Source organism: Neospora caninum, chromosome VIIa (genome assembly GCF_000208865.1).
Source record: "Neospora caninum Liverpool complete genome, chromosome VIIa".
NCBI lineage: Eukaryota > Apicomplexa > Conoidasida > Eucoccidiorida > Sarcocystidae > Neospora > Neospora caninum.
In genome coordinates this window covers 1,959,757-1,981,566 of record NC_018393.1, presented here as the reverse complement: position 1 = coordinate 1,981,566, position 21,810 = coordinate 1,959,757, and the positions used below count along the sequence as shown (strand labels likewise).

Genomic DNA, 21,810 nt, shown 5'->3' with positions numbered 1-21,810 from the left:
TAATAACGAAACGCAAACAGAGTCGTCGTGACGCCAACCCCATCCTTGGGCTTCGCGACACGCTACAGGGGAACACCTTCCCAACACATTAGGCCTCAACCGTGAAGTTTCCGTACGTGGAGTTCATGTTCTGGATCTGGTTCAGCTGCTGCTTGATTTCAGCAAGCGTCGTTTCAGTCTGGTTCTGAGGCTGAGTGGTCATCATGGTGATCTCATTCTTCAACAGCTGCACAGTCGGGACGAACATGGTGCCAGTATAGATCTGAGAGAGCGTGTAGTTGGTTGTCATGTTCTGAGCAACCATCAAACCCTGCATGAGGGTGGAGTTCTCGACGCAGGCCTTCTTCCAGCCGTTGTTCGCAACCTGCTGGATGTAGACGAGTGTGTTGTTTGCAAGCGAGACGGAGGAAGTTTGGGGGACTGCGGAGGGCATGTTTGGGACACAGTAGTGGATGACGTTGTTGTACATGAAGGTGGGCATCTCGAGGGTGGTCGGCTGGGTGGTCTCGAAGTTTCCTCCACGAGACGCTGCAAGGTCGACAATGACGGAACCCGGCTTCATCATGGCCACCTGTTCCTTCGTGACGAGAATTGGAGCCCTATTCATCTGGTTCACCGTAGTCATCTCGCTCATAACAGAACTGTTGGTAACGGTTGACGGCATCTGGAAGCTGCCGAAGACAGCACCGATAACAACGTCCGCCTTCTGGATCTCCTGGACCAGGTTTTCAGTGCAGAAGTACAACGTGGTGCAGTTCTTGGGGAACGTCTCAGCCATGGTCCGCAGATTCGACATGCAAACGTCCATGACGCAGACGTGGGCACCAACGCTGGAAGCAACACGAGCGGCTTGCATCGCAGCGACGCCACCGCCAAGGATGAGGACATAGCCGGAGGTCATACCGGTGACCGTGCCGAGCATGCAACCAGAGCCGCCCATAGGTTTCTCGAGGTACTTCATCGCCTGAGAAATGGCGAGTTGTCCAGAGATCTCGCACATTGCCTGGAGAACTGGGGTCATGCCATTTTCGGTCTTCATGTGCTCGTAAGAGAAACACACAGCTTCGCGTTGCATCATAGTCTCGAAAAGGGTCTTGTTGTTCTCGAAGCTGAAGAAGGCAAAGATCACCTGTCCCTGCTGGATGAAGGAGTATTCCTGAGGCTGGGGAGCTTGCACCTGGAGACACGGGAAACCCAACGATCCGGACGCGTTTTGCGGAAACGCTTAGTCTATTTGTGAGACACGACAGCGTACCACACAAGCATTTGGACAGCTCTGACATCCCCCCGTGCTGCGGTGAATCGCACCCGTATATAAAGACACGCAGATTACTTGTTTGTAGTGTCAGCGCTGTCTCCCGTCCAACTCACATACCTTGACGATCGTTTGGCAGGTCGTGTAGACCTCCTTCGCTGTGGGGACGACGGTCGCGCCAGAAGCAGTGTAGCTTTCGTCAGTGAAACCAGACGCAACGCCAGCTCCCATCTGAACGACCACGGTGTGGCCGTTGCTGACGAGTTCGGCAACGGTGGCGGGAGTAAGCGACACACGGTATTCACATGGCATAACTTCCTTAGGGCAGCCAATGGTGCAAGTCTCTGTGACGGCAGTGGCCGGAGTGGAGAAGCGGAGCTGGCTCGTAAGAGAAGCCATCTTAGTGGTTGTGGGTGCCATTTTATCGGATGTGTTTGAAGACGAACGCAGGCGGTGCTGGTTAGTTACACGAAGTCGATGTCGGAGGAAGAATTGAGAGTGTGAATTTCATCAGACGATAGGGGCAGCTGGCCAAACGGTGTGGTGTCACCCTCGTGTTGAAGAAGCCTGCGAGAGAGAGCCGTAGTGAGAGAAGACAAACGGGAGGACGGCAAGGTGAGAGTCGTCGCGGCGCGAGCGGGTTCTCAGCTTTTTGGCTTTGCTGTCAAATGGTATGCGTTTTTGGCTGTTACCGTGGGCGGGGGGGGGGGGGGGGAGGGAGCGCTGTTGTGGCTGCTAGGTCCCGCAGATAGATAGTCGGCTTTTGTTTTACGAGGGACCTACATTCTTTGTGCATACTTTCTTACTCCCCTTCTATAACCTTCCTCCGTCTCCGCTGGGATTACGAAGCCGCGGACGTGTCGGGAGGAGCTCCTATACACATGGAAGGACCTGACGATGCTTGTTCCACCCCACATGCTATGTTGGCATTCTACGAGGAAAGAAGCTTGCTTACCGGCTCACGGTCAGAGTGCGCAATGTCAGCATACTCATCCTCGTTCGGGTTCGTTCCATCATTTATCGTCGCGAGCGCAAGCACTACACAACTCCCGGTGTCCTGCTTTGCTTCGACCACTGGCATCGCTTTGCTGTAGGAATGGAGCATCTGATGTGTGTCACAGTAACTTGCAGGTCGGCAGAAGAATCCGTGAGAATTTAGTCAACTTGCTGACGAACTTGGGATTAACCTTACTCCAAACGGATACATCGGGTGGCCTTTGTTATCCAAAGCCCGATCTGACCTCGGGATGATCAGAACCTCAACACCTATACAACTACTATATGTGTGTGACTGGATAAAATGACAAGCTCTGGTCGGTCACATATTGGGTCACTACGAACTGAACTTGCCCCCCTAAACGGCGTGCACCGCCCCCCCTGGCGGCCCGTGCAGAGGTTCGGTGCCCGTCATTAACTGACAGGCCCTTTTGATTCCAAGAGGCGTAAAGGAACCAGATACTCCCTTTCGAGGGAACATCCTGTTTAGCTACACGGGCCTTCCCTCTGACACACGATACAGGCTTGTAGCAACAGAATACAGATTTTGTTCGTGTCTAACCTCAACGGTGGTCATCTGCTTGATCAGTGCCACAGCACTGGCTGCGACGTGCGCCACTGGAGATACTGACGCTTAGTCTACCATTAATTTTCGTGGTACCATGTTTGACAGCAAGCTCCTGCGAGGTTTCCCCGTACATAGTTAAGAAAGACTATGTCGTGGTGTCTGCGGTGGTAATTCATGATCTCACGGGAGCCACGCCGCGACCTGACAAGCCTGTATACTGAGAACGCGTGGTTGCTCGTCCGATACCATGCGACCGCGGATCAATAGTCCTCGTTCTGCGATGAAGATTGGATTATCGACTTCTACCGTCATGCTCCCTCAGCATTGCATCCGGGGCGAAGGAAGTGAGCCAGGAACACCATCACCTATAACCGCTGTCGGCGTAGTCACTTCGCCGTCACTCTGCTTTAGAAAGCGCCGACGTAGCTTATACACCGGCATCAGCACGACCTTACCCTCTTATGGGAACTACTCTCAACTCAGCCTGCAATTCTAACTTTAGAGCGGCCTCACGGAGCAATTCTGTTGTAAGCGGAATGGACATCTATTCAAAGCGGGCTGCAAAGAAAGATCCCCAGTTCGATAGTAGCTTCCCAGGTATGGATAATGGTGCTACGTTCACGAATCAGCCACACGGCATTTCACCTCGCAGCGTTGTATATAGTGACAACAGATTATCGTCGCTTCCACTGTTTGTAGTAAGCTAACACCAAGACGAGCGCACTGTTTAGTGAACCAATCTTTTTTGTGCTCACGATGCTTGTTCAACCTCGGGCCCGTGTGGTTCGGTGAGCCAAACCCACTGTGTAGGCAAAACGCCATGCAGAGTCACTTGCGCATCAGATCGACCGTGAACTTCACTGGATGCCCTTTTGCGCCGAAAGTACGACCTGCTGGTTGTTTCCGCGAACCACATGTAGACTCTTTTAGATGGATTTTCCTGGACACAGGGAGGCGGTTTCCTTTCCATATCCTGTTCATGCTCATACTAGACAGGAGATGCCTGACAACTGTCTCGGCGTTTTAGATAGTGACACTACATCTTCGTCATACGTTGGGTCAACTGTATGCCGAATTGAGTACCACAGTTGTTGACTTCACACCGTTCCGTTCAGTTGCCTGATCGAGAGTTCCAGCGGCATGTCTTCGTTATCAGAGTTGGCGCCCGGCGTGGTTGATGCGAAGCCCCGACAGCAGATTGCTTTCCGCTGGTGCACAGCTGTCGGATTTGGGCCACGTGGTACCTTGATATGTGAACGTTGCAATAAGACGTAGGTGAGGAACAGGAGATCTGTACTGTTCCCACAAAGTACAGCGTGATAGTCCGTTGGCCACCCCCGGCGTTTTGGCGACCGTTGGTCTTTAAATTCTGGGCCACTGCACGGTGTGCCGGCTAGGCAGCTTTACGTGGTCAACTGAAGCAGCAGCATCTGGGTAAGGCGCAGGACCTTGCGGTCGCTTTCATGCTAGTAACAGTTCGGTTTCAGCAAAAACCAGTCCACTAACACAATGGTACCGGTGTGAAAAAGGTTTGCTTGAGTGTTCAGGGAGGCGGCGCTCCAAAACAGCATTTTGCTCTGTGTTCGCCAGCGCGATTGAATCTTGCTAGCAGACCAGTAGTACGACCATAGATAATCTCGAGAGCTCCGCAGAAGCGTCCGAACATAACGAACGTGTGTCAACACCTACATGAGAAATGCGCGCACCGTACAGTGCACGCACTGCCGCACGGCAACACACTTCACAGATTGCACACTGGCGCCTGCTCCATACCCACACACGTCTTACACGATGAGCGAATGCCATAATGGCGCTGACTCTTTTCAGGCTTCGTGGGGACACCTTCCCAACACATTAGGCCTCAACCGTGAAGTTTCCGTACGTGGAGTTCATGTTCTGGATCTGGTTCAGCTGCTGCTTGATTTCAGCAAGCGTCGTTTCAGTCTGGTTCTGAGGCTGAGTGGTCATCATGGTGATCTCATTCTTCAACAGCTGCACAGTCGGGACGAACATGGTGCCAGTATAGATCTGAGAGAGCGTGTAGTTGGTTGTCATGTTCTGAGCAACCATCAAACCCTGCATGAGGGTGGAGTTCTCGACGCAGGCCTTCTTCCAGCCGTTGTTCGCAACCTGCTGGATGTAGACGAGTGTGTTGTTTGCAAGCGAGACGGAGGAAGTTTGGGGGACTGCGGAGGGCATGTTTGGGACACAGTAGTGGATGACGTTGTTGTACATGAAGGTGGGCATCTCGAGGGTGGTCGGCTGGGTGGTCTCGAAGTTTCCTCCACGAGACGCTGCAAGGTCGACAATGACGGAACCCGGCTTCATCATGGCCACCTGTTCCTTCGTGACGAGAATTGGAGCCCTATTCATCTGGTTCACCGTAGTCATCTCGCTCATAACAGAACTGTTGGTAACGGTTGACGGCATCTGGAAGCTGCCGAAGACAGCACCGATAACAACGTCCGCCTTCTGGATCTCCTGGACCAGGTTTTCAGTGCAGAAGTACAACGTGGTGCAGTTCTTGGGGAACGTCTCAGCCATGGTCCGCAGATTCGACATGCAAACGTCCATGACGCAGACGTGGGCACCAACGCTGGAAGCAACACGAGCGGCTTGCATCGCAGCGACGCCACCGCCAAGGATGAGGACATAGCCGGAGGTCATACCGGTGACCGTGCCGAGCATGCAACCAGAGCCGCCCATAGGTTTCTCGAGGTACTTCATCGCCTGAGAAATGGCGAGTTGTCCAGAGATCTCGCACATTGCCTGGAGAACTGGGGTCATGCCATTTTCGGTCTTCATGTGCTCGTAAGAGAAACACACAGCTTCGCGTTGCATCATAGTCTCGAAAAGGGTCTTGTTGTTCTCGAAGCTGAAGAAGGCAAAGATCACCTGTCCCTGCTGGATGAAGGAGTATTCCTGAGGCTGGGGAGCTTGCACCTGGAGACACGGGAAACCCAACGATCCGGACGCGTTTTGCGGAAACGCTTAGTCTATTTGTGAGACACGACAGCGTACCACACAAGCATTTGGACAGCTCTGACATCCCCCCGTGCTGCGGTGAATCGCACCCGTATATAAAGACACGCAGATTACTTGTTTGTAGTGTCAGCGCTGTCTCCCGTCCAACTCACATACCTTGACGATCGTTTGGCAGGTCGTGTAGACCTCCTTCGCTGTGGGGACGACGGTCGCGCCAGAAGCAGTGTAGCTTTCGTCAGTGAAACCAGACGCAACGCCAGCTCCCATCTGAACGACCACGGTGTGGCCGTTGCTGACGAGTTCGGCAACGGTGGCGGGAGTAAGCGACACACGGTATTCACATGGCATAACTTCCTTAGGGCAGCCAATGGTGCAAGTCTCTGTGACGGCAGTGGCCGGAGTGGAGAAGCGGAGCTGGCTCGTAAGAGAAGCCATCTTAGTGGTTGTGGGTGCCATTTTATCGGATGTGTTTGAAGACGAACGCAGGCGGTGCTGGTTAGTCACACAAGAAGTGGCTGGCGTCGACAGGGTAGAAAGTTATGAGAGTATAAAATTCAGACGACGGCAGCGACTGGCTCGACACCAGTGTGGTACCCGTGGGAACACACACGCATGAGCCTGGAGGGGCGCGCTGCGCTGCAGGCGTCCAAAAACTGATAGGCAAGGCGTGCGACGGACTGGTGGCTCAAGCAGCGCTGTCAGCGGTTTAATGAGGAGCCAAACCCCTGGCTGTGGTTACGCGTGAACTAGTAACCTGGCAAACAAGTCTGGTCATTACAATTCAGTCCGGGTTCTGCTGTCCGTCCAGCAAGCAATCAACAATCAGGAGCGGACTCTGCATTCCCATGGCTTCGGGAGCGGTGACAGAATGACCCCTACCAGTAGTTAATTGCAGAACATCTCGACCCTAGCAGTTGTGTGGGTGGAAAGGAAAAAGGGCTTTAGGCGAAACCAGCAGTGATACATACGATGGAGATGGAAAACCTATCGGTGGCTAATATTGCGTCCGTGACTACAGTGCCGACGTCCGCGGCGATCCGGCTAAAAATTCTTTCTGAGTTCGGAATACGTTCGAAACATTTCACAGTGTAAGAATCTAGGACAACCGCCATCGAGTTGCAGTGCCGATGTTCTAGATGTAGCTGTGTTCCAGCAGCACGATTTCGCAACATAACTTATGCAGCGACACACGGGGACCTGAGTGGTATTTTCTAGCATATGACACGGTGTTTAAATTAATACCATCCGAACACTGTGTGTGTTTAGTATTACGTCATCCCTTATTTATCTAGGGTTTCTATCTGAAATTCGAGCTACCGGTTTTGGAAGGTATTACTTTTAACACCGCATAACATACTGGAAAGTATCATTAAGGAACTATCGGGATAAACATCCCTTGGTTTTGACACACCATACCACCTCACCGTTAGTATGATCTCAAAGTACCAGAGGCAATCGGCTTCCCTTAATAGCGCTGTTTGGGACCAAAAAAAGTAATATGCGTGGTAAGATTGCGCCGACTAGTGAATGAAACAATGTGCGCCGCTCACTTTGTACGGAGGATATGGCAACTTCTTCGTACCAATCTATATTGGGGGTCAGGAAGTCATGTCCCTGGGTACCCAATCCAGTGCTCTGCCTTGCACATTGAAACTAACCCACCGAAGGGCAAAGGTAACGAGTGGCAGCGTAAATGAGGTAATGACCAAGAGATAGACATTGAAGTCCCTGCAGTGACCACCTCTTACGCAAAAGGGTCGTCCGTCCCCGTGTACTAGAGGCTTACCCTGTTCCTGTACGTGCGACATTCTGGCACTGCGCCTGGCAGGTCTCAGAATACATATGTGTGGATTTATACTAGTCAACAGCGGGTATGTAGGAACCTCACGGTCGCCCTTGCGTTTGGTCTTATTCCCTGCCTGTCAAACCGGTACTCACTCTTCGGTGTTTGCGGAAGCAATCGCGCATCGGTCTCCGATAATCATGCTGTAGGGAACAGCCCCTGGTTACTGTTACTCAATAGGATCCTCTGTCCAGCAGCCTACATTGATCCGATGGAGGACACGGTGTCAAGTCCCCAGTTTTAGGGGTGGAGACAAGTGTTGAGGGCCTGCTCTGACACGACAGCCTACTTTAAATCTGAAATTTCCTCCAACAATCGGTACCACCACGTTTTCACTCCTTCGTTCTGGGTCCTACCGGAGCACATCCCGTTTAATTACCCTCAGGAAGCCAACCGCGTGTGAATGCATCCGGTAGTAGAGATCTATCCGATGATATGCGGGGTTGCATTAGTCAGATTGTAGCCCGTCAATAACTCTGTGATTGACCCGTGCCGACGTATTCCGATGTCGCCTAGTACTCGAAAAAAAAGGCACTCTCCCGCGTTTCTGCTCACTTCGTCTTCTGTGCCAGTTTTTTCCCACGGGCACCAACCAGAGGCGGTATTATTCACAAACGGATTGCTGAAGGCGGATAACGGAAGAATCCATAACCGCATCACACAGCGCAACATTGGCAATCGCTAGTCAACAGTGATATTTCGGGGGAGAGTCATGAGGCACGGATTTTCGAGAGACTCAACCACCTGCAGAAGCTGCGCTGTAGCACTGCGGGGTTTCTATCCTTATTACTCAACAGGATGGGGCAGGCAACCTCCTCTTAGTAGTATTCCCGTTCTTCGCGCATTTTGAGGTAGTCTTCGACAGGCAAACCGAGTTTCCGAAGAATGCGAATTCGGTATTGCAGCTCTTCTTCGGATACCATGCTCACACGACGATTGTTTTTGGAGATAGGCCAGCTCAGTCTTCCATCACCTACAATGCCAATGCACGGGCAGCGAGCATCGCTGGGAACAGGCGAAAGTAGGAATTACTGTCCCACCATATGCCTGATTAAAGAGGCACATGGTACGATATCTAGTCTCCCCTTCCTGTTATTCATCTGTACGGAATGTGTTCAATATGTCTTATTTCCACAAAAGTTATCATCTGAAATATGATATGCGAGGAGTTCTACTCCTCGGAGTGTATTAGCCTCCCATGTCGTCTTCGGATCGCGAATCTGTTCCTATACGAGCCTATGGCATGCTGAATCCAAACAGGCCAGGTCACAGCCTCCGGCACGACAGTAGCCTTCCTGCGACTGCGCAGTACAGCACGTTGGCCACTCATCGTCACAAACGTCATCAACGAGCCGACGGTTCTGTTCGACTTTTTGGTGAGGCCAGTTTGCAGATATTCTCACTTTCAGCTCAGCATCTTGCGCGTTGCACGAAGAGGCACCGTGGTCTCTGGTGGCTGAGAGCTAGTGGCCAACATGGCCCTTGCCAACACCTACCTAAGACACTATCAGTGAACGCGTCCCATTTGACCTCCAAGGGATCCTTCGGATCAAAGAGCGCGTGCGTGTTGCCCTTATCGAAAAGTCGTGGATCTCTAGCCTGAATTGTACAATAAGGTGTAGACACAGTGAGACAACACGACGGAGGGACACGTGAACAACTGAAAAACTGAGCAGTAAAGTCAACGTCCACCCCTCGAGTCTGTGAACGACACCATTCGGACCCAATATACAGAACGTGGATGCTGTGGCAGGCAATATGCTCGGGATCGCAGGGCTTGTTGTGGTGCGTGCTGGCCAAATACTTGTATGGAGCCAGAATGGCTTCGAGTGCCGATTCCACCACTGTCAAGTCCCTCGTTGCATAGGCGCGGTGCGGAAAGTTAGCTCGAGGTTCTATCCCAGAGACGTGGACTCCCATGGACGTTGAATGTCTGTTACAAGCAGCTCTTTTTTAATAACATGCTGGCAGACAGATTGATGTCATGTTCAAGCTCTACTGGCCGAGCTGTTGCTGTGTTTGTCCCTAGAACATATGGCACTTACCTCGAGCTTTTTTCGTGTGATGGAAGCCTTGGCCAACTCGCATAGGTGTTGCGGAATTCCGTATTCATCGGGAAGAATCTGGCTCCGGCAGAAACCAAGAGCGTGAAAGACGTAGGCGCTATACAGCAGGCCGAGCAACTGAGTGACACAAGATGTTCAGGTAGGTACAGCCTGTGGTGACCAGATGCTGTCCTGTCAGGCAGACGATAATCATCTTGCGTATAGGTACAGGAAACCACCGAACAACATTCAACCGGTCTAACGCAGACGACTCGAGAACCGCTGTTCACTGACACAGATGACATCACCAGATGATCGAAAAAATCGTCGAAGCGGCTATTGACATAAGGCGCGCCTCTTCGAAATGGTTGCACTGAAGGCGCCCGACGCGGCTATAAGTTCCTTTGTTGGGCGCAAACCAGGGACGGAGCTCACCTCGATGCTCAATGCTACATATTGTCTTACGTAGGACACTTTAAGGGCCCCAGTTGTATCGTCTGTCGCGCACCTATGCGCCTCCTGGCAGTCCAGCAGATCTGCTTGCAGAGTGACGCAAATGATGTCGATCGCTCCAGCTCCAATGGTGAATAAGATATACTGCACAGGCAGGAGATGGAAAGCGCTAAAACGTCGGCATACAACAGACAAACTGGCGGATGCTCCAGTTGCCTAATCAAAACAGAATGCCACGTATCTGCAATAGCGTCAATTCAAAGAACGTAATAGGTGCATCCAGCATTACTCAAAGAGCCAAGCGTACAAAAGCGGATGTCACTGTGTCTGCGTTCTCTTGAGAACAACAGTCGAGCCAAAAGAATTGAGAGTTCGTTCATGGGGAGGCAACGCTGTGCTGCCTTCCTTCAAGTGCATTTGCCTTCACTAGATATTTCACTGCTCAGCTCATCGTCGCACAGTGGTGTATGATTCGCAACTGCATGTTACCGTGAAGAACGGTGGTTTACATACGTCTATATTACGTTTGTATCTGCCGTCTGTGTCTTCGTTATTTCTCCCAACGTGGAATACGTAGTTGCAACCGGCACGTGTGTTCGCGTCTGATCACATGCCCCCAAGATGTTACGAATCCAACACTACCTACCAGCCATCTTAACAGGGCGTGTTCGTCGAGGAACATCCCCCACCCGGCAGCGAATACCGTTACGAAAGCCCATAGGATGTTGATAAATAACGATTGGGTGGAGTAGGGGTACAAAAAAAGGACAACCAAGCTCAGTAGAAGAAGGACTCCGCAGAGGCGAACGGCGTTGACGAGCCTCTTAACAAATTGAATTTCGTAATCAGAGGTTAGGTACAATAGCAGGGTTGTTACTAACCAGAAAGCGAGCGAGGCTAATCCGGAGCAGACAATGTGAATTGGAACGAGCGCTACCCGGGGGCTGCGAACGAGGGTTAACCCAACAGATGCACTGTTATCTTCCATCTCAGTAAAAGATCAAACTGGTAACTCGAGGGAGGAATAAGAAATTGCTCGGACGCAACGGATGTCTTGATTTGCCGGAAGACTTCCACCTTCCGCAACCGTGCAATGCTCGTTTTTTTGGTGCCCCCCCAAGACGTGTCCCTTTCCACTCCTAGCGGTAACAGCTGCCATGGACTGTCTCGCCTTCTCAACTTCCTTCAAACGCCACAGAAGGCGACAGTTTGTTGTGTCTGCGACAGTTGCAAGAGATCAGGAGGCCCGTGTCTGTCTAGAAGACTGCGGCTCAAGTGGGCACCTATTTTCATTTGGTCTTGGTCCTTCGTCGTCTCCACGCCTTCACCTTTACTATGACTTTCTCACCCAAGTGGGGAGATAAGCAAACACTCGCAGACTCTCAGAAGGAGGTGGGGCAGCTCAACCACGAACCCGAGACCATGTTACCTGACAATATAACTGGTGTGATTAGCTGATCAGTAACGCGACGGCCAGTATAACGGGGCACAGGGTTCCGCGTTTCATCATCCAGACCCACGCGGGCTTCCTCAAACAAGGCACACCTGCGTTTCCTGATGCTACACTAGGAAGGTCTTTTTGGTCGAAGTCTGACATGCAGGCAGCACACTCTTCTATGTGCTAGTCAGATGCCCGCACATAGTATGTCGCGGGCCGCTAAGAAAAATCTTACTTGGGTGGTATCAGACAGTTGCCGAAAAAGAAAACAAGACAACGTAAACCGACGGAACTCAATCGGTGTTAACCAGAGGAAGAGGGGCAGCCGTCTGATTCAGGTGTCCTCTCGAAGGCGGGCTGTGCACCACACGGGGCAGCTGTTCGCTCAAGCGCCGTGCGCGCTGCCTCGCCCCCCCGCGTAAACCGCTAGATGTGCGCATGTAGCCAGAGCTGTTTTTCTACAGCTGCATTTCTGTGGTTCGCTTACTAGGCGCGTTTCGAAAGACTACTTGCCAATCCACTAAGGGCCATAAGACGCAGTTCTATCCTCGACTCCCAGTCGATTCCATTTTTTTCCGGCTCCGCACCAGACAGCCTAACGCCCGCGAGCGCCGAGGCTTCTCGGTTCCCTGCTCATTTATGACTTGGACTTCTAACAGAGTACGACAGAGCACATACATTCAGTATGCTACCTGTCGCGCACGTGCAGCTTTCAATCTGTAACGGGAATCTGTGACAGTGAAACCATAAATGAAACGCGTTTCTAGAGGCAGTATGCCTTCGAAACATTTACTGGATACCGCTACACTTTTTGTTTCATGTCAACCCATACCGGTGTCCCGGCTACGGTGTGTCATATGCAAAGCAAATGATAACTTTCCATCGTAACACAAATGGAAGTAGATGAGAGGAAGGCACCGAGAAGATTTTTCGAAAACGAACGACTGCACAGCGTCCACTGTCCCCGTCAATACACGATCACCAGGCGCGGGACACGCTACAGACTCCCTTCAGGCTTCGGCTTCAGAACACTTGCCCAGACCACAACGCCACACAATCCTAAAAAACGCACCAGTTGAATCTTCTGCTGATATCACGCTCGCTGAGCCGCTGCAGCTCTGTAACCAGGAGCGAACGCGGCCATGAGAGGTAGAACGTGGGACTCGCATTGCACCGCCAGGGGGGGAGATTTAAGTCGGCGTGAGTAAGAGCCCTGAAGCGTGAGCACATGCAGTGATATGCTGTATTTACTAAATTCGTTAGAAGGGGCCGTCTCGCGCCTTCGTGGAGCCAGCCACTATTTCTGTTCAGAAAAATACGCTTCACTGTTCACAGTCTAGTGCTCCACGATGCCCGGGCCACCACTGTCAACTTTGTATCTTTGCGTTTAATCGAGATCCTCCAATAGGACAACCCCTCGCGGTCCTCCTAGTCAGCTGAACCTACAGCGAGTGTCGGGTGGAGCCAGCAGAGCTGATGTGGGTTCTGGTTATCCGCCTGCTTTAGCGTGCAGGAGACGACGAAAGCTGCATACGCACGGGCGGACGTGCGTTTTACCCTGGAAATGCAGCAGCTTCATCATGGCCCTCCAGAATAGAAAGCGACACACTGCTGTTCAGGTCAGCACTATCCTGGAGCCTATGTTCTCTTCCATGGTGCCGACACGCCGCATCACGCCGACCTTGAGACGCCGTGAACAGCGAAAAGGGGAAGTCAGATACGTTTGTGTTGGTGGTTCCTTTTCTCGCCTTCCCATTGCTTGCCACACAGCAGCCACTAACCGAATGGGCACTGCGATGTACCAAATACACTCACACGATACCCAGGGGCCTGTAGCCGTTATAGAGAAGGTGCTCAAGCTAGTAGCCTGGCAGTAAAGTAATGCAACCGACGTTGAAACAATGAGGAAGGTGTAGGCACCGTTTGCAAGCACCTGGTTCCGAATATGTACCCATGCTGAAGCAAGGAACACGCAGCTCTCTGCTAACGCCGACCCTCAGCTTCCTGCTAACGCCGACCCTCAGCTTCCTGCTAACGCCGACACTCAGCTTCCCAGGCTGCGAGCAACCTGCCCGGCCACGTTCTCAGCCAAACCTAGTCTGAGGCAAACTCCACTACCGCCAATACCGGTGCGCATGTCTTGGCGTAGAGGAAGTTGCCTTCCCTCGCCCTTCTTGGCGCAAGTGCAATCTCGAGCACGTTCGACTTTGACGGTACCAGACGCGTGAGAGCCGTGAAACCAAATCAAAGGCAGACGCTTTGGGTACTCAAAAGCTGCTACTGCCTGATGCTTCCTGGTCATACTGTATCACGAAGCGCCTTTCTGTAGCAGGCATTGCGTAACTAGCCACGCATTGCCATCAAAGAAGTGTTCACAGTGTCTGCAGTTCCCTTGTGCTCATGTCTCGTACTGCACCGGTGCAACCAAAAAATCACCATTGTTCTTCACCGTCCTTGATGGTTGAATCAGAGGTTCAAGAAATCCCGCCCTCGCACGTCGGCATCTGTGCATTCGAGGAACCATGTGCTTCCAAGTTTGAAGGAAAATGTTGGCATCCGTACACTTGCTCTCGTGTTTCCAAAACCCGCCACACAAAGGATTCACAGTAAACACATTTCCTTCCAGAACACCGAGTGGACAGCAAGCCTCGTCGTCACCAATGCAAGATACCACCGCTCTGTTCTCGGATTGCCGGCGAATTTTATCCCTAATTCGACCTCTTCACGAAGTTATGCTTCACTGTCTGAAGTTGAAACACCGTCCTGGAGACATCAATATGACACTTTCCACGAGGATAGGTTTCACTACGTAAACAAGGGAGCGTTCCAGTGCGTACACACACATGCCGTGCAGTTCTATCGGTCGGAGGTAAGACCCATGCAGTAGTAACAAAAAGACAGGAACACGCCACCTAAGTTTTCAAAGCCACTCTGTGTAAACTGCAACTGAGCAACTCCTTGAACGGTGTAGCCTCACACAACGAAGTGAAAACATAATCATGACGCTTGAGTTACACGACGCTACGAAGCTTAGAAGAAGTCATCGTCGAAGAAGAGCGATGGCCAAATCTTGAAGACCACAACGGCGCAGACAAAAATAACGAAGAGGAGGACATTGCTATGGAAGTCCTGGAAAAGCAGAAATCGCGATAGGCTGGACAGAGGCGTCGTGCTGCGAACAAACCAATCACCACGAACAAATCAAAACACGAAATCGAGTACCGCACATAAAAGGGACGCGCGCAGACACCGGCAATGGCCCCCACCCACCACGCCCCAGGAGCTGACAATCGGACAAACCTCGAAAAATGAGTGAAATCGTATGTTATCTCGCTCTCACAAGTGATGAATCGTTACTGCGAGGGCAACAGCAACTGGGTACGGGTACTCGTACCAGGGCCTTCTCAATTTTAGCGAAACTTAGCGGGCAATATCGCCCATCCCGTTGGTACATTAGTAAAGGGAAAATGAATTCGATTAAAACCAGGAAATTGAAAGGCTCCCACGAGAACCACTCATCGCATCTAAACATTCTTTTTTCACGCCACCCTTCCTCCCTTACTTGAGCGCCAGGATGTTCATCCATCGAGCCTCGGTTATCACCTTCGTTAGCTCTAGGAGCCGCTGCGTTGTGTCTGAGACACGCACACCAACGCACACGGGAAGCGCCGACAAGTCTATACGTGAGCAGGGGAGCGAGACAGCCTCGCCATTTAAAGCCCCGAAGTGAGCAAAGGCCAACGTTTGCCGCCCGAAGACTAATGTTTCAACTCACCACTCATGCGCCACGGAAACAAAGTGCACAGCCAGTCCCATTGAGCTACAGACAAAGGCGTCTCTCCTCTGTTTCTTAGTGACATGCATTGATTCCCGTCCGCTAGCTTTCATAGTCTATTTCTTGATCGTTGTTTTTGTCATCGCGCCACTCCAACTCTTTTTCCACGCCTTCAGTCTAGGACGAGAAAAACATTACCAGAAGAACTCGCTGAGCGATTCTTCACGAATACAGCAAACTAGGAACACGCCCAAACACCCGCTCTAACACCTGGGGACGCGCCTGCACACCTCCTACTTCTTTATAGAGACCCGCGAGCTAAACAAACGACACCGCTGAAGCCCACCACGCTACGCAGAAGCAAACAACCGGGTATGAAAGGACACCTCACTCACCTGTTAGGAGAAACCACTGCCAGCGAACTGAAGGCGAGGAAACGATAACTTTTGCGACAAAGAAGGAGAACTTCTCCAGGTCGTACGCGGTCATGCGCTGCAAAGACAAGGCAGGAACAACGTTGGGAGCGATACTGGCACCCCACAAACCGTCCTCGTCTCTACGCACAAAAGCGTAAAACACCACGCAGCGAACGGACCCGTCTAAACGTCAGTGTGTATCCTGTCCTTTTCCCCCATATTCGCGTTGGCATCCTTCCCATCGGAAGATGCTGCATCTCTCGAGCAATCCCCTCTGCCGGAGCGCAAACAAGGAGACCTCCCTCAGTCGGCCGTCGGTCTTCTCTCACCCTTGACGACAGAGATGGAATCCGGCCGAACTTGGATGCGAAGAGACGCTGAGCAACATCTCCGGCTTGCTGCAGCTGCCTGGGGGACCGCGGGAACAAACGCACGCAGCAACAAAGCAGAGAGGAAGTGGAGACAAGTTGCTTCAGATGGTGTGCCTCGGAAGGGGCAAGCAACGTCCAACAGTGCCTGACACGGAAGGCCGAGAAAAGCTAGAACGGCGTGCGTGCTCGCACATAGAAGTGCGGATGGCCCGAGGTTGAGGGTTCTACATGCGTTGCCGGCCGTTACCGGTTGCTGTGGGAATCAGCGACACGCGGAGGGGGAAACAAACGAGACACGACTTGCGTCGCTGTGGTGTCTGCTTCGCAAGCGGAAAATACGCCACATCGAACCGATGGTCCACTCGAAAGATAGGCCCACAATCGCCGTTGTGTTCTTTTTCTCGCCAAGCAGGATTCCGCAGGTTCGTCCGACTCTCGGTTCCGCAGCTTGTGTCAGGCACTTCCCTTATCGGTGCTTGGTTTGCCCCTTTCTCAGCTCACCTCTCCAAGCCCTCGATGCAGATTTCACACAGACGGCGCTGGCATCTCTCCCGAAGTTCCCTGGCAATCTCCCTGCTCCGCGGTCCGGCGCCAGTCAGTCTGTTACGCATCTCAGACGCTTCTCCACTCCCTTCTGTCACCGCTGACGCGCCCCTGCTTGAGACTCCGGCAAGAGTTCTGTACCGCCGCCACACCTCCAGCGCATGCACGACCCCGGCTCGCTCATGAGCCAGATCCGACGCGCGCGTCAGAGGCCCCCAGTTGTTTTGACTCTCGATCCACGTCTCGTGTAGGTCTCGTCCCGGATCTCCCAACTCTTCTCCCGTCGTTTCCTCCGCACCGCCCGCTCGCCTTCGGAGGCGAACTCCTTCGCTCGCCGGCCCGACAGCCGCTTCGTCGCTCGCGCTCGGTTCCTCGCCCCCTCGACCGGCTGCTTCTCCAGGAACTTCCTCTCTGTCGCCTTCGTCGAAGATCGGCTCGCAGTAGCCTATCTCATAGTAAAAGCCGCCTTCTGGAGCCGAGGGCGAGTCGCTCGCGGGCTCTCCAAGCAATCGGCTCTCTGAGCCGACTTCACGATCTAGTCTAGCCGCCGAGGCAGCTTCGCTGCCTTCCCGGCCGTCGGACTGAGAGCCTCGCCCCTCGTATGGAAGACTAGAGGCGGGGACGCCTCTCTCTTGTTCCTCAGCTGCTTGTCCGGCCCAGTCCTCGAGGAAAATCTTGTTCCGAACGCGAAAGCGATTTCGACAGACACAACGAATCAGACAGCGGCCTGGGGCCCCACCTGCCTCCGGCTCCAGAGGCGTGTGCTGTTCGATCTGCACGCAGCAGCCGTACTCCGGAGCCGAGGAAGGAGACGGAAAGGGGACGCGTGAATCGTATTCCGGAGGCGACACAGATAAGCCGGACGCGTTTCCTCCGCGCCTTGGCACCGCAGTTTCGTCTGCTGTGTCGGACGAGGAGGGCGACGACCGGGCGGAAGAGGACCAAGCCACGGAAGAAGCGTGGAGGGCACTGGCGACAGAAGACGCAGAAGTCGGAGTGTCAGCTGATGCCGCGTTGTCTGTGCACGCCCGTTGAGGCTGGCGTCCCAGGACTCTCTGCACCAGGGAAGAAACCCAAGAGTGAGACGGCGCGGCGGACGGAGACAGAGAAGACGGCGGCGTCGTGCACTGCGGTGGGGTCGGGTAGATAACACCCAACGTTCGGGCATTCTACAGGGAGAACGAAAGCAAAGGAAGTCAGTTCGCGGTGGAAAACTGGAATAAGAAACACACGGCAGGGGTACGGCAGAGAAGCATCTCGCAGAGAGAGCGGCGTAGCACCAAGACCTACGCGACAGGTTTCAATGGGTGGAGAGGCTCGAGGAGAAAGGCGAGGAATAAACAGAGGAAGCAAGCACTCCGACAGACGACCAAGTGCATCTGGCAGCGAACATGAGTTTTTTCTTCACTCGCGACATGCCGGTCAGTTTTAGGAGTGCTGGTTCACACGCGAGAATCGCTTTTATATGACGGCCATATCACGCGGACGCAGTGCTCGCATTTCTGCATTCACTCGCATCTACGGAAACTGTGCACCGCACATTACCCTGAGTGAAAGCTCGACAAGCCGGACATATTCTTCTTGGTACACGTGGAGCGAGATCGATTCGCCTGGAAAGAGGGGAGCGGCACGGGCTGCCACCGCCGCTGCCCGACTCGTTCCTCGCCACGACGGTCTCGCCGCCCTTCCTGCAGCGCCCCCCGGCTGGCCCGGACCCCGCGCGCCTCCTGAAAACCCGTCGTGCTGGTTGAAGATGCGAAGAAGTGTTAGAATCTGTTCAGGTCGGTTTTCCTCCCCCGTTCGCCTCGTCCCACTTCCTCCGTCGACCGCGGCGCCTTCGCCGGGAACGGCCGAGCCTCCTGCCCCGACGGCCCTGGGCGCGGAGGAGTCGCGCAGGGGACCGTGTGGGGCATAGAGCGGCCCGCCCGCGTGTTGGGCCCGCAGCCGCGCCGCCTGATGTCTCTGTTGCATGCGCCGGCGCGCCGCGGCCTCCTGGCGCCGCTCTTCTTCGTACTGACGCCGCAGGTACATTGTGCGCGGGTAATTTCTCTCAAGAAGCTGCTGAAGAAGTGTGTTCACGCGGAGCGCAGAACCCGTGGAGAGCCCTGTCACCGGGTCGGCAGCCCCAGAGAGAAGGAGGGGGCATCGGCATAGTGGGCAGCACGGGCGGTAGGAGACGGCCTGAGTGTGGCAGGAAACACAGAAGAGGCGAGAGCATGGCATGCAGAGGAGACGAAAGCGACTCTAGAAACCACGGACAACAGAAGGCCTCCAAAATGGACGCGCGGGGCTAGCGCCAAACAAACCAAACCTGGAATGAGGTCGGCGGTGTCGAGCGACCGGACCAGCACTTGTTCCGCCAACAGCCGCGCGCCCAGCCCACAAACGCCCGCTTCCCTACACACTCTTAGGATACACAAGAAAGGCGCCCTGGTCTATCTGCACGCTTCCCTCGCAGCGAGTGTCTCAACGTCTCGCTTACCTCATCGATACAGCCTTTGCAGAAGTTATGGCCGCAGGGTGTAGTGACGGGCAAGAGGAGAATTTTCATGCAGATAACGCACTCGAACTCCTGAGAGACTTCTTCTTCCTCATGGTGGCTATCCTCAGCGGCTCGCCCACCTTCTGCCGAGTTAGAGTTCGATGACGGGGCAGGAGAGGCAGCCGGCTCCTCAGCTGCGGGCTGAGGGAGAGCGTCAGACGCTGCCATATCTCGGGAAAAACGGAAGGAAGCGAAAAAACCTCCGAACTCCTGTGTACCGTTTCATACATCTACACAACTCCTGAGATGTCAGACAGTCGTCCGACAGCACATACAACGTATTCAGTGGGCCGTTATCGAACAGCAGTGATGTTCTCAGCAATCATCGAACTTTTTGGAGGACAGACGGGCAACCACGGAAAAAGAAATTTTCTGCGCGGCTCAAAAAAACTAAAAAACGTGGCGTCCAGTGGGAGATAGGTATGCATGTGACCGTGGAATCAGACTCTCCGCCGAAAAGGTTGCTGCGCAAAACGGCTGTGGAGAAACAATCGGGGGAAGAGCAAAGAGTAGGTAGGTCTTGGTGACCGTCCGGGAACGACGGGAAAAACTCTTCAGGCAGAGACACCACGCGGGAAACTGGAGAAACACCTTCGTTTATGAAGAGACAGCCAAATATGTAAATGCATGCTTATGCATTCATGTATACATCGACGCAGCGACTCTGCTCGCCGATATGCGTAAACATAGACGTAACCCGTGAAAACTGCAGAGAGAGACGGGAGCAAACGGGGTGTCCCCAGCGCAGAAAAGTCAATTATCCTCACACTAAACCGTGCAGTTAGTAGCGGAAGCATGGAAGACGAAGAAGTGGCCAAATTGAGATATGGTAGTTGGGAAGACAAAAAGCGCCGTCTCCATCCTCGTCCAAGGAGTTGCGGCCCCCCAACGGCCAGTCTACAAAAACAGTGTAGAAGTGCACAACAGCGTAAAGAGTTGCAATCTCTGAAGAGAGGAATTGATATCATCGCCGAGAAGCAGTTTCCCCATAAACAAAGTCACGATTTTCCACCGCATCAGTGAAGGCGAACTGCATTGTTGAAGGAAAAACCGGATCATTTTTCATCGGCTGTGGGTGGCGCCGCGTGCTTCAAAGAAACGGGGTCCTCATGTGTGCCTTCTTACATGCCCGCGCGCGTCTGACCGGTAGCCGCCCGAAAATTCAGAGAGAGGCAATTGATGTCTCCATTTTCAGAAGACTGTTCGTATCTTGTGACAACCCAGTAGAGTACAAGAGGAATTCGAAGAAAAGCGTGACTGAAAAGGATAAGGCCGCTGCCGGAAAAAACAATGCTCATGACACCTTCACCACCTATTACCACTCGGAGTTTTTTCGGCTGCGCGCATGCAAGGGCGCAGCAGGCTCACTCGGCCAAAAGCGCCTCATTTTTTAGTGAGTACCCTACGGGGTCGGGGCGCTGGGCTACAGCCACAAGTCTGAACTCGTGCAGATTCTCTGCAGACAGGCTTTGCGGCATGCCTCCTTTTCTTGCTATCCGAAGTGCACGGCAAATGTGTCCAGACACAAAGCAAGCGGCCATCCCCACGCGGAACAGGCACGTTCCTCAACTCCTCTGCAGGCCTACTACCAGGGATTCGGGGGGATTCCTGAGGATACCAGAAACAAACACACGAGACATCGATTTCTGGTGTGCGTTGTCTAAACTGAAGAGCTCATAATCCAGGACAGGCCACCACTCTGTTTAGCCCAGGACCTCGGCATTTTCTGTGTCCTTCGTACGGGAACTCAGGCAAACCCACTGGCCTCAGTGCTCCTGCACACGGACAAAAACCACCCGGAACTCAGCAGCTGTGTAATCGGCATACGTCGATCCTGCTCGTGTTACGATGTGATGCATGATCGCATGCTGCTTAATTGAGGGTACTAGTCTATTTGTGTTTGTTAGCTCGCGGCTGCAAAGCTGCACACTGCGATGCGCTTCCACATCAGTTGTGTATGCGTTTGTCGGGAAGCGCACACGAACGGAAGCGTGCAGTAATGGCGTAGAGCGTGGGGTTGCTGTGGGCATCAGTGAGCTGGGGGATCGCTCTGTCGGATCGTAAAGAATGCTTCTATTAAACGGTTCACGGCAGGTAACGTGAGGTGCCGCGGAAGAGCTGTCATTTAGGCCTATTAGCAGCAAGGAGGTTTCTTGCACCAAAAAACAAAATGATAGGGGTATGAACGCAAATGTCTTCCTACAGCATACCACAAGAGTCTCCGCGTACAAACCTGAGTATAGGCTTTGAGTTTAATGTCTCGTCAACATGATGGTGCAGCGTTGACTGCCTCGTACTGCTGGAGGCCAAGACGCTGCCCCGCATCTTTGCTCCTTTTCAGCCGTGAAACTCAAACACCGGATCGTGGTGCCTTAGGCAATGTAACTCTGGTACTACGATGCTCATTGAAACAAGAGAGATATAATTTTCATGCAGCAGGAGAAAGGGAACTCCCGTTCTCTCTCGATTGACACCAACTTCTGCAGCGAATATCTGCCCTCGCTTTGTTTTGGACTGTTTGCAAAGATTTTTTTTGAGAAGCCTGAACTTTTTAGCACCGAACAAAGTACGTCCTTTCGT

At 53.1% G+C, this 21,810-nt stretch overlaps 3 protein-coding genes across 3 annotated transcripts; all 3 read right to left on the bottom strand.

Annotated features, from left to right (window-relative positions):
• Positions 1-88: 88 nt before the first annotated feature.
• Positions 89-1,675, bottom strand: NCLIV_021480 (hypothetical protein; the record flags this gene model as incomplete). Its single annotated transcript, XM_003882343.1, has 2 exons — positions 89-1,177; positions 1,376-1,675. The coding sequence occupies 2 exons, from the start codon at positions 1,673-1,675 to the stop codon at positions 89-91; spliced, it is 1,389 nt and encodes a 462-aa protein (XP_003882392.1).
• Positions 1,676-4,673: 2,998 nt separating this feature from the next.
• On the bottom strand, positions 4,674-6,260 carry NCLIV_021470 (hypothetical protein; the record flags this gene model as incomplete). The annotated part of the gene is made up of 2 exons (XM_003882342.1): positions 4,674-5,762; positions 5,961-6,260. 2 exons carry the CDS (start codon positions 6,258-6,260, stop codon positions 4,674-4,676), a joined length of 1,389 nt encoding a protein of 462 aa, XP_003882391.1.
• Positions 6,261-14,613: 8,353 nt separating this feature from the next.
• Positions 14,614-19,398, bottom strand: NCLIV_021460 (putative zinc finger (C3HC4 RING finger) protein; the record flags this gene model as incomplete). Its single annotated transcript, XM_003882341.1, has 7 exons — positions 14,614-14,755; positions 15,146-15,218; positions 15,754-15,850; positions 16,104-16,182; positions 16,647-17,857; positions 18,234-18,869; positions 19,171-19,398. The coding sequence occupies 7 exons, from the start codon at positions 19,396-19,398 to the stop codon at positions 14,614-14,616; spliced, it is 2,466 nt and encodes an 821-aa protein (XP_003882390.1).
• Positions 19,399-21,810: the final 2,412 nt, after the last annotated feature.